This window comes from Berghia stephanieae, chromosome 1 (genome assembly GCF_034508935.2).
Source record: "Berghia stephanieae isolate SIO BIC M18660-M18661 chromosome 1, UCSD_Bste_1.3, whole genome shotgun sequence".
In the NCBI taxonomy this organism is placed as follows: domain Eukaryota; kingdom Metazoa; phylum Mollusca; class Gastropoda; order Nudibranchia; family Aeolidiidae; genus Berghia; species Berghia stephanieae.
This window is the reverse complement of record NC_088360.1, coordinates 739,951-752,218: the sequence shown is the minus strand read 5'-3', so window position 1 is coordinate 752,218 and position 12,268 is coordinate 739,951. Positions and strand designations below refer to the sequence as shown.

The following is a 12,268-nucleotide window of genomic DNA, read 5'->3' as shown; positions in this document are numbered from 1 at the left end:
TTTACAAGGGAAAATAAAACATCATCTGAGAATCCCAGCCAGGACCAAAAAATACCCCAAAAACTGAGTCATCTCAATCCAGAACAAAGATAGAGGGCAACATGAAAAGGGAAAACAGAAATAGGAGGATAGAAGACACAGTAAATGTGAACTCTACACCAACCATGGGAGGTCATAAGGAGTTACCACCAGGCATCATGGTTTTATGGTCGAAGCTTATCAAATGTGACCATTTGTCTCAAAAGGGTATTGTCGCGAGAAACACTTGCTTTGAGTTGAAGTTTAAAGCTTACTTTATAAAATTCTATCATCGAGCAGTGTGAGATTTGTCTTTCAAACCTTAAAAAGAAATCAATTTCCAAATTCTTATCATTTTGATTTTAAACTCAATATTTTTTGTCTAACAACATCCAAATCTCAATTTTGCTCCTATGTATCATTAGTAATAGAAAACTCACTATAAGAATATAATTATTTTTAAAATCCTGTATAGCAATATCAATAATGCTGTAACGTAACTGTAATCGCCAATCAAGACAAATTAACTTGATCAAGATCATCAAGAACAGATACAAAAACAAATAGTATGGGTTTGAACCACAATGAATAAAGAAATTTTTAAAAAGGAGCAAATGCTGATGTTGATGTAATTCTAGCAGAGTCGAGCAATCAACATCATGGCCTATCATTATCAGGGTGTCCAGAAAAATTTCAGAATCAAATTTACAACATTGAAACAAAATTTACGACCTAGGAAAATAAAATATTTTCTTCTAAAAGCAATGCAGACCTGCCAACCTTCCCAGAATGAAAAGTGTATTTTGTCTGCACATGTGGAAGAAAGTGCGTACTATTCAAAAATTTATATAAAAGCTAACACCACACAAACATCAAAACAAACTCCAACCTTCATCATTCATAGCAATCTCTGGTAATTACAAAAAGACAGAAAGCAAGTTGGAAAACAGATATAAAGGGAAAGAAGACACAAGTACCTCTGTGCCCACTATGGGAGGTCAGGAACCCCACCTAGTACAACTTTTTTATGACCATGGATGCAAATTTATAACCATTTACGACCAAGAGGTCAAATTTACAACTTTACGACATTGCTGGACACCCTGATTATTAGGCGTAGATAATTGTAGACAAGCTAGCAGTGTCCAGTTTTCAAGCAAGAAATGGCTGGCTGTCCTTTAGTTTTAAGAAGCGGCATGCACAATTTTCAAGGTAACCTACTTTGGGCTGAAACCAACAGTGTAGATGGCTGGAAATAACAAGAAATGAAGTAAGTAGGAAAGTGCCAGAAGATAGAGAATATAAAGTTTACGGCGACAATGGGGGCTCGAACCCGGGACCTTACTGGTACGACAACTCCACCTGACCAAGGAGAGTGTGGCTCTACTGCCTGAGTTATCCACCACTGAATGCCTGCTCCACTCACTTTTCTGAATTAAGATGGCTGAAAAAAGATATCTAATGTCAAGTATTTTACACCCCTGCCTTTTTTGGTCGCTGACCTATATAAAGTCACTCTCTATAATGACCGTTATTGCTGGTCATGACAATGTCGTTATAGAGAAATTGCACTGCAGTTTATTCTGACATAATACCAGATTGTGGACACAGAATTTCAAATACCACCATGTCATAGCAAAGGTACTCAAGAATATATATTTTTTAAAAATACAAAATGTAAAATAATCTCCAGTTGGGTAATTATTAAATACATTTATTTCTTCTTTATTATTATTAACATAAATAATTACAAAAAAAAACAAAAAACAGGACGCTAAGTTGCTGATTTCTTTTTCTTCTTTGAAGTTGAGTCTGATGGTTCGGCTGTCTGGAATATTTTGTCTGTAGGGTCAAGGTCATAAGATGATTCTGGCATCCTTTCCTTGTATTTCAATTGTGCCTCCTTCTTCATGTTGTATTTGCTAGCCTTCTTTCTTCTCAATGCACTTCGAATCTTAATAAGGGAACAGAAAAAAAATATTTATTCCTCATGCAAATTATGCTCAATATTAATACAAAATATGAGTCACTTGTCCCCAACAAAACCACAAACAAAATTAATTTAACTGTTTTAAGGTGAAATTAAAAACCCCAATATTTCAGAGCAAGCTTTTTATACAGTTATTAACCTCACTTCATTCAAAATCTATGCACAACATTCTATTTCGTTTTACACGAGTCTGAATTTTTCTGTCCTCGAATCTTTCCTGTCAATGTTTTGGAGAAAGAAGCTTTGAAGTGTATTCAATTTTTTAACAGATATATTTTGGATTGGAAGTACAACCTAGTCATAAAGTCATACGCATTATATTTATCGTCTAATAAAGAACCAACTATGGACAAATTGGCCTCTTTTGATTAGATCATGTGACTGTACTCAGGTCTATGGTCACGGTTAAGACACTTATTTTACAGAACAATCTAGCATGCATTTACAAGAAAGGAGAAAGTAAATGATGGACATTTATGTGGCCCAAACACCAACATGCAAAATGTGAGTTCAGCAAAATCCTTCTGAAGTTAAAAATGAATTCAGTACAGAGCTCATAATTCTCATGGCAGAAGAGGCGACTGTTATTCTACTATACTCTTCTTCTACATACGTGCTTAGAAGTGCTTTACAATCTCATTCACTGGCAAGGGATTATCCAACAGTCTAATATTTGAGACGAGTGGCTTATTCTCATTTGATTTCATTTAAATAAACATCCGTGAGATAATGATATGAATTTTGATGTTCTTTTTTCTCTTACATTGGATTATTATTTGAACATTACCCCTTAAATTCATCAGCATCTTGCATTCCCTTTATTGTCTATGACAACAGCATCCACTATCACTTTAGTTATGGATTCTCACCATTAATCATGCTATATCTAACCTTCTTTTATAAAGTAAATTAAAAAAAAATCTTTGTTGTGATATTGATATCTATGACATCAACATTGACACATCATTAGGGAAACAATGAATTTTAAAACATTGAAGTAAAATTTCAGGGTAAGTTTCGAATGTCTATTTTATTTCTTTACCAATCCAGGAACAAATGTGCATATAAACTATCCTTTAGTGAGTTGATTTGATAAAGCAGGTGATAGTGATGAAAGCGATTTTAACTTTATTTTAAAGGGGAAAATACTGTATGAAAAAAAGGGACCTTTTTAAAAAAGAGACAATTTTAATTTTATTTCATTTTAACTAGTTTTATTTCAGAAAACCAATGTATTTAGTATCAAATTAAAACTTTATTCTTGATCTTTATAGTGGTAAGTATATTACACGAATCTCTGATGAACCAAGAGAAAAAAATGAAGATTTTGTGACCCAGAATGGATACAAAATAGATTTATTTCTCTTACTCTAGAAATAGACTGAAGCTTTAGTGAGGATAGGTTTGGTATCTAAGGATTAAACTTACAGCATTCGGTGACACATATTGTGGATTCTGGTAGAGAGTCTCTCCTCCAAAGCTGCCGGAAAAGAATGCAATAGGATTCAACGCCATCCTGGGACCTAAGGAATCAGGAAAACAAAGGATAAAATAAAACACCTCTGATAAAACATATATGTTTGAAAACACGACAGTGAGTACGGTACCGGTAATCAAACTACAAGCGATAGATGACAACAAAAGTCTGAAAAGTAAGTATTCAAACAAAGTTGATATTGCAAATAATCTTTTCCTTCACATATTCTATCCTCTCGGTTTGGCACTGTTCCAAGCACCAATTCTCAAATCTTTTTTAAAAAAGTGAATTTTGCATTTTTTGTCACCCATCACACCACTGACCATGCTCAGCATCACTTGATTTTCTTTAAAGCTGAGACACCATTCCACTCAAATCATTGACAAATCTATCTTACCTATCTCGGCTAAGGAAGCATCTTCCTCCAAAATCTGGTAGTTTCTGAACCAAACTCTGTTCTCTTCTATAGAAAATGCAAAGACATGATCTGTGAATGGCTGACTCTTTGGATGGCAATATGGAATTCCAAACATCTGATGAAAAAAAAATTGACACATATTTTTGTGAAAACACAAAAAAACAAAAAACAAAACAAACCTGAGTAAATTGGTATGGATTTTTAAAAGCAACATAATGACATGAAAAGTTGTTAGCTAATCGCATTTTAAAATCTCATTTATCAAATTCCATTTAAAGCAAACAACTTGAGGAAAATGAATATAGGTGTTTAGTTATAACAACAACCAAAAAAATCTCAATCTGATTCTCGATGTCTAACTCCTATCAACTTGACACCAGATTGAGTCAGAACTTCTGTACGTTGACACACCTTTAAAATTTTGGCCAGAAAGCCTTTACTCCATGCATAGATAAATTACTACAGCAATCATGTCAAAAAGTCTTAAGCCTGAAATTTCTTTGATATCTTGGTTATAAGTTCTTGCCAAGTTACAGGTTATGTTAAGCTATCAATATATAAAGTATTTGTTATTTTTTTTGTCAAAACCTTAAAAGGTATAGTGTCATTGCACAGCACCGAATCAAGGTATTTTGAGGTGATACATTTGAAGCTATCTGTTTGCTGCCCATTTCTGTCACTAAGACTATAAGGGCATAAACAATACTCAGCAATAAGTAGAACAAGTTATGATTTGACATTGGCAGCAAACCAAGATCAAGAGAATTGAAAACAGAGTCAAACATCTGCAGACTCACCAAATACAACAGACAATTAAAAATATAGATAAAATTGTTTTGAATCAAATTAAAATAATATATAAATTTAATTTCAATCTAGATACATTTCAAGAAAAAAAGTTTGCATTAACCTAAAATCCATGAAATCCATCAGGGATAGTAAAAAGTTCTAGAACTACAATTAAACCACCCAAGAATAAATAAGACAAGGGGGAATTAGTTCAAATAGCGAACAGATGTAGATTCCAAGAGCACACTATCAGTGTACTTAGTTTGAGATCACCTAAATGAAAATGTCTCATCCAGACACAAGCACAGATCCCCTCGAAGAGGAACATACTCAAATATTTACAAAACATATATATGTAAAATGGAGAACAATGCAGCGCATATCAGAGAGATGATTTACAAATAAAAAAAATATCATCTCCCAAACATTTGACTGTTTCCCTCCCAGACAGGGTATCTGATCAGGGTCAGGACAAAATCAAGTAATCTCATTCCAAGACAAAGACAGAAAGCATGTTGGAAAATAGATATAGGGGGATAGAAGACACAGTGCCTCCCTGCCCACTATGGGAGGTCAGGAACCACATCCAGTCAATCAAAGATTATTTTTAAAATTATGCAATGTAGATCATTTTGATCATATGTCAACATGAGTTAAAAAAACGATATTTTGACAAATTCCCAGAAGAAAATAATCAGAATTAGGCAAAATGCAGCTGCTAAAAAAAATCTGTATAAATTGAATGAACCTCTGTAAGCAGGCAGTATGCAATAGTCATTAGTATAATGGTGTTACTGTTGAGGGAATGTACTGGAAAAACTAATATGTACGTAGACGAAAACATTATCTTAGTCCTTAGATTTACCTGTATAAAAAGCTCTTTCAACACCTGCCAGTGTGGCTCTGAATCAAAAGCCTGAAGTAATAAAAAATAATCAAAGAATCAAATAAAAGTTTAGATAAAAGCACAGAAAAGAAAAACTAAAATAATATTTTAAGTTGTACATGTCTTGAGACAAACATATGAATAACATTAGTTGTAGGTCATAAGAAATAAAAAGAATAATCCCATGGGGCAAATGGTTGTGTTTACTGGAATGAATTCACCATAATAAATATCAAGTATCTGATTCATTGAAGATTCAGATTGAAAATCATTTTGATCTAAGTGCAAATCTCTCTCTGCGGAATAATGAACCTATTTTGTTGGGAGTGGGATGAAGACAAAATACAAAACACAGTGAGAGAATAGGTGCCTTAAACCCACAATGACTTGAAAGAGCAATATTGTACCAAGACCTATTTCAACATGTGCTCCTAAGCAGAATGTTGAATGCCATGTGAGACCAAACCTGTGTGAATAAAGTGGACAACTTTTTATGAGGCATAAATGAGGTTGTCTCCATCTGAGATGTCACCATATTAAACATGTAAAAGGTTATGATGACCTTATCAAAGTTGGTCTATGAGGAAAAAATTTACATGCAATAAATGCTATTGATTGATCTATGCAATGTCCAGGTTTGGGACAGTAGATACTTTATCAATAGAGTGACTAAACATATCCCATAGCGGCCAACTTTTCAAAGAACTAAAACTGGACATCCTAATGCACAATACCATCATCACCCAAAACAGCAGCATGTTTGGACTACTATTACTATATATACAATCTAGATTTAGCGATATTTCTGTTAATTGTTTTAATTTGCTAGCCAAAAAAGTATAATCCTGGAACATGCAAGGGTCATTTCCATACATATAAACAGTCCAATTATTTTTTTTTATAAATCATTCTCCAGATTGCCAAATCGGGACAATCCCAATTTTATCAGGACAGTTGGCCGCTATGATATCCATAGTTGAGTTTGTGCAATACCTTGTCAAATGACAGGAGTGGCCGGGATCCTTTCAGACAATTCCCCGTCATTTTCAACTCACCCATTGTGTGAACTGGAGAGGAAAAAAAAAAAAGGGATGACAGGAGAGTAAATTTAATTAAGGAGGGGGGAAGGCTGTGGTACACTACAAAAATCAATATTATAGATTATATCTTTGTTGCTTGTTTCTATACATAAATGTAGTTGTTTGCTTAAAATTAGATACTCTAAACTTTCAAAATAAATTTTCATGTTTTTCCATCCAGTGGTGATATGGTTAAAAACGCTGACTCAGCGTTTTACATATTACTTTATTTTGAGTAGATCTCAAAACATATTCTAGTTTAAGGCCTGATATTGAGCATGATAACTCCAATAGACATCCCCTAATACCTTACAGAAGCTGATTTTGAGTATCTTAATCATATTTTTACATATTCTGTCTCAAAGTGTCCCATCATTATGCTAGGGGAAAAAATTCGGGATCAATCAGTCATACATTGATAAGAATAAGAAATTACCTGAAGTGCTGAAGTTGACGAATCTCCCACCCTTGCCTTTATCTGGTATTGGCAATGCTTTTTCCCATTCCGAGGGTAAGGGAAAGGGTGGGTACAAGTGACCTCTGAATGCAATACTTTAGTATGTATCCAGTGATGGATTGCCACTCACTATTCTTTTCATTCACATTTTTTAAAAAATTGACATCTCCTATCATAATTTTTTGTAATTTGTGGCTGAACTTAGTAATCCCTTAAACAGACTTGAATTTTTGCAAAGATCACTAAAAATTCATAATACCATGGACGTCTGTAAATATGACCTCAAGCCATCCTCCAATAATCAAAGAAAAAAAAACCGCTAAATGATAGTTTTCTACATTTGAATATCAAGAGTGGAAAAGTAGATAAATAATTTCAATCAGACATATCACAACTCACCATTTTCAACCAAAAACTTTGCACATGGCCCATCTGGACAATTGGAGACCCTATATAAATATAAAAGAATAAACTTTTACAACTCACCACAACATACAGAAACACAATTTTATAAATGTAACATGGCATCAATGGCTAACAGTATTTGGTCTTGTCCTTTATTCTATGTGAGTGTGATAAGTGACAAAATGAGTCGCATTGATCACAAATCTTTAGCTCTCGCAGACCTAAAAAAAAAATAATCCAAAATAACAGAAAAACTGGACTTGACTTTTTAAAAGTGAAAGGGGGGGGGGGGGGGGGGGGTCAAGTTTTTCACCAAATTCAACAAATAGGGTGTATTTTCACTACAATCATTTGTGAAGATCCATCATTTGTGTGCAAATCGCTCCAGTTGAAAAGTGTTAGGGTGGACATTTTTGCAGATGGGAACTAATGTCATCAACACAGAAATTTTGAATTCAAAGGAATTTCAAACACACGGGGCTCCTTGTCTGCAAAATATGAGCAACATTGTTTTTTAACAACTATGGTTTAATAGTTTTAAAATTAACCGTTTTAAGATCAGTAAAAATAAAAATGGAAAGAATTTGATTGTATTCTCATGAACACACACCAAAAAAAAAAAAAAAATACTATTACGATCAACTTTTTACACCAAGCCAAATCATAAACACTGAATAAATACACAAAGCACAAACAAAAAATATTATTAAACATAATATTCAAATAAACATAAAAGTTGTGGAAAAAAGCTTACCAAAGATATGTGTCTTTCTTCTTTTTCCCTTCAAAATAGAGACACTTGTTACAATTTTTCATCTCGCAAATCTGCAAAGAAAAATCCTGATTATTCAAAGCAAAATTAAAACAGTTCACGGCGAAGAAATCTCAGAATTGCTCAAATTTAAAAAAAAAAAAAAAAAAGGGGGGGGGGGAAAGTTGCACATTTGAATTAGCCAGAAAAAAAGAGGGAAAAAGGATCTAGAGGATGAGAAGTGGCAGCAAAAAACACTCCCCTGATAACAGAAGTTAAGGACAGTCACAAAGATATAAAAATGTAATTCTATAAATACTATACTTACCTCATTTATCGCCCCCAATTTGTCCTTCTTATCCATTTTAGGTTCTAAAATAAAATGTGAAAAAAGTTTGAAGTTAATTTTTAATCTTTTGGATTTGATCGTATAGCAGAAAAAATTCATATCCTAAAAATACATTAATCAGGAATCACAAAAATAACATTTAAAAGGCGTTGAACTGAAAAGCTTAAAGATGGGCTACCAACTTCTTAAATTGTAAACTTTGCTAACCTCTACAGTGGTCTAATAACTTAAGATGATGAAACAATTGATGCAATGTAAATAAAGGGCAACAATAGTTGCAAAATAAAAATAAATAAATAAAAAATGAATGAAAATTTAGTGGTGAAACCAACCAGTAATAGTTGCTGGAAGGAAATTTTAACAGGGCTGCCAAGTTCAGAAAGTCAAAATGAGGGACAAAATAATAGACACACACACACATACAAACACACACTTGCCAAAATAATACTACCAGTTGGATGTAGTTTTATATATCTCAGTCATTGACCCCATGCATTGGAGGCAACATACAATACTTTGGTCGCTGACGTCCCTAATATATAAACCATTTGTAAAGATTTATATTTTTCCTTATATACATGCTAGTTTTCTCATATTTTCCCTCACGAAAATCATATTTTCATCATGTGCAACCATCCAAAATTTCAAATTTAATATTCGCTGAATTTATGGAGACTTATCAAGCCAAAGGAAAATCCTAAAACTGTCTATGACAATCATTTATCTGGCTACTCAGATTCTCATCGAGGAGGAGACGATATTTAAAGATCTTCAACTATTCCTCGTTTATCATTTTCCTTTTGTTAGAAATCCTGGCTTTTTGCATTTAGCATATTTTCGTAAAATTCCCATATTATCATATTGTGGACATAAAAGCGAATTAAAATATATGAGAAATCCTACTGGTTAGCAAGCCTGCTACATACACTTTAAAGGGATTAATCAGACACGCAAAATGTGTATTCAATGACCATAGAGGATGATATAACAGTCATATTATCCTAATACTAATAACTATCAACAAGTGGGCTGAAATGCAGGACAGCAATCCTAAATGCGTGAAAGTCCCGCATGATGAGGGTCACTTGGCAACGCTGTTTTAATATAACCGGATGCATTTTATCAACGATTACCACTTGAAGCTGTCATGATAGAAATTTATTGTATGGGACCAGGTTTGGGGTATACCTTGCTTTGAATGAGGCAATAATCTTCGCAAGTCCAACATAAGATGCCGAGTCCTATGAGTAATTCCTCTTGATGCAAATACTAAAATTCTCTGTTTGTTTGTCCATTTTTTCTGGGGAGACAACAGGCAACCATAAATTAAATTATTATTTATCCTAACTACTGAGAATTAATTTACAAATCTTACACTGAAATGAAAATAAAACCCTAAAAAACTTGAGTTTTCATATAACAAAATAAAAAATGTGTTCAAAACACTTTGCAAGGGATTCCAAGCCAACACTGTCACTGAATATGTTAGACGAAACATGACTCCTGCAAGATGCAAATACATTGTTTTCTGACAGAGACAATACTGTTACGGGTAAGGTATTTATTTTACACATGAACGTGGATGGAGATGGAGAATGTGAATAAATTTCTTTATCAAGGACAGGACCCAACTATGAGCTGTCCAGAAAAGGACATAAATAATCCAGGAACCGAAGACGAGTGTCATACCAATATTAATATCATCCGACTGATCAAAGACATACAAATAATAGCACCACCAATTACAAATATATATAAATTTTGGCGGCACCACATCAGAGCAAAGTATTTAATAATAATAATAATAATAATAATAATAACATCCAGTTTTTAAGTAATATTAATATTAAATATAAGCTGCCCAAGTTTGTCTAGACTGAGTGTCACCAAAAATTCATGCAACTGAGCACAGGTGTCAAAATATGACACAAGACATGGTGATTTTTCACGGATCCACCACTTGACTTGAGCTTTGTTTGAGGAAAATGTTTGACACAGCAAAATCAGCGGAAAATTTATGAGAAAATCACAAAGGCAGTGTCTATGTACACAGTAACCAGACACCTGGTCTCAGGATCTACGTACATGGTAGCTCCAGTAACTGGTTTGCCGCTACAATACAAGCAATGGATGGACCTCGCTCTACTGTATGTGTGTGTGTATGTGCGTGTGTGTTATTTTTAAAAAATTAAACAATACAATTGAACCCATTAAAGGCGAGATTCAATGTTACCGTGTACGTAGATCCTGAGGCTAGGTGCCTGGTTAGTAACGAAAATAATGATACCAAAATATCTGCGATATTCCTAGACTTTTATAACGAAGTTATTCATCTTTAATTGAACCCCCCTAAAACTTTTAGTAAAAGCGAACGGCAATTTCCAGTCATAACTTTCTTATGGGCGAGTTGGGTCACAATTTGACTCCCACTGCTGCCGCTCACTAAACTGCCTAAAGTTACCATGTACGTAGCCTACACGAAATTGGAATTCCGCGAATGATTATCATCACTGACAATGACAAGTAGTAAGTAGTGACAAGCAGGCTATGATGATGCTTATTGTTATTATTATTAAAATTATGTTAGGTGATCTTTGAGGCAGTATTTGGTAATCAACTAAACCAACATCTTTTATCATGACATTACCAGCGCACTCTCACGCTCATGCCCATGCACCAACACAAATTCTTCCAATCTTGCCTTGCGTTTGGCTTTGACTTTGGAAGCAAAAAGTAGAAGTAGAAAGAAATGGAGAAAGAGGAGTTTAAACTAAGAATAAGAATAAGAAGAAGGAAGAGGAGGAAGGCATTAGTTCAAATTAAAACTAAAACACAGACAATGAAATGGAATGGCGACAAGCTACGACCACACACACAGGATGGTAACAGTAACAGAAGGATAGCGATCAGAAACAAATTACTTGTCTTTCAACTGGGGCATCTGAATGAGTGACAGCATCTAACACCACCTCCATCTTTTGTTTTTTGGGATTTGATTCGTCTTTATTTGCCTTGACTGCATTTTGAAGTCTTTGTCGTTTCCCCATTTTCTAAGCATGCAATGTTATTGTTCCGACCATGCACGATTTGCAAACCGAAAGTAAACAAGAATAACTTTTATAATCTCTCCTTTTAAAAGAGCATTCATTTCCGGATCAGTATTTCCGTCATGGACTCTCTTCGTCGAATTGTTTTTGGATGAAATTTTAACCTGTCCAACCATAGAATTAAACGAATGAGAATACGTACGAAGCCTAAAAAGTGTCCACCAATGAAAGCATTCAGCGCCATTTTGTTGTTGGCTGAGAATGTAGTAATTACCATTCATTCGGTATCTATGTCAACATAACGACACAAGAAAAACAACAAACAATATCAAAATCCACAATAAAATGTTTCAGAACTGTTGCGTATATTTATGGCACAACGAAGCTGTCAAAAAATGAAGTTCGAGAATGTGTGTAATCATGTATTATAATAACCTGTAATGTGTTTTCCAACCACCACATCATCTATTACTACAACCACCACCACAATATCATCACTAACACTACTACTACAACCACCAGCCCCACATCATTATCACTACCACTACTACTACACCACCACCAGCACATCATCATCACTACCACTACTACAATCACCACAA

The 12,268-nt window shown here is 34.1% G+C and overlaps 2 protein-coding genes across 2 annotated transcripts in view; both read right to left on the bottom strand.

Annotated features, from left to right (window-relative positions):
• Positions 1 to 12,268, bottom strand: part of LOC144965923 (zinc finger protein 862-like) — a 128,287-nt gene that overhangs the window by 101,368 nt on the left and 14,651 nt on the right. The window lies entirely within an intron of this gene.
• LOC144965889 (ribosome biogenesis protein BRX1 homolog) lies at positions 1,717 to 11,729 on the bottom strand. The gene is made up of 10 exons (XM_078901720.1): positions 11,541 to 11,729; positions 9,808 to 9,919; positions 8,599 to 8,642; positions 8,274 to 8,344; positions 7,514 to 7,563; positions 6,572 to 6,645; positions 5,558 to 5,608; positions 3,883 to 4,018; positions 3,437 to 3,531; positions 1,717 to 1,972 (listed from the first exon to the last, which is right to left on the bottom strand). The coding sequence occupies exons 1-10, from the start codon at positions 11,664 to 11,666 to the stop codon at positions 1,793 to 1,795; spliced, it is 939 nt and encodes a 312-aa protein (XP_078757846.1). The 5' UTR covers positions 11,667 to 11,729; the 3' UTR covers positions 1,717 to 1,792.

Excerpts from the sequence above, each read along its gene's own strand:
- LOC144965889 (XM_078901720.1), bottom strand. The coding sequence starts at position 11,666 with ATGGGGAAACGACAAAGACTTCAAAATGCAGTCAAGGCAAATAAAGAC. Across the intron at positions 9,920-11,540 it reads ATGCCCCAGTTGAAAGACAA|AAAAAATGGACAAACAAACA; the intron begins GTAATTTGTTTC and ends TTGTCTCCCCAG. Across the intron at positions 1,973-3,436 it reads AATATGTGTCACCGAATGCT|ATTCGAAGTGCATTGAGAAG; the intron begins GTAAGTTTAATC and ends TCCCTTATTAAG.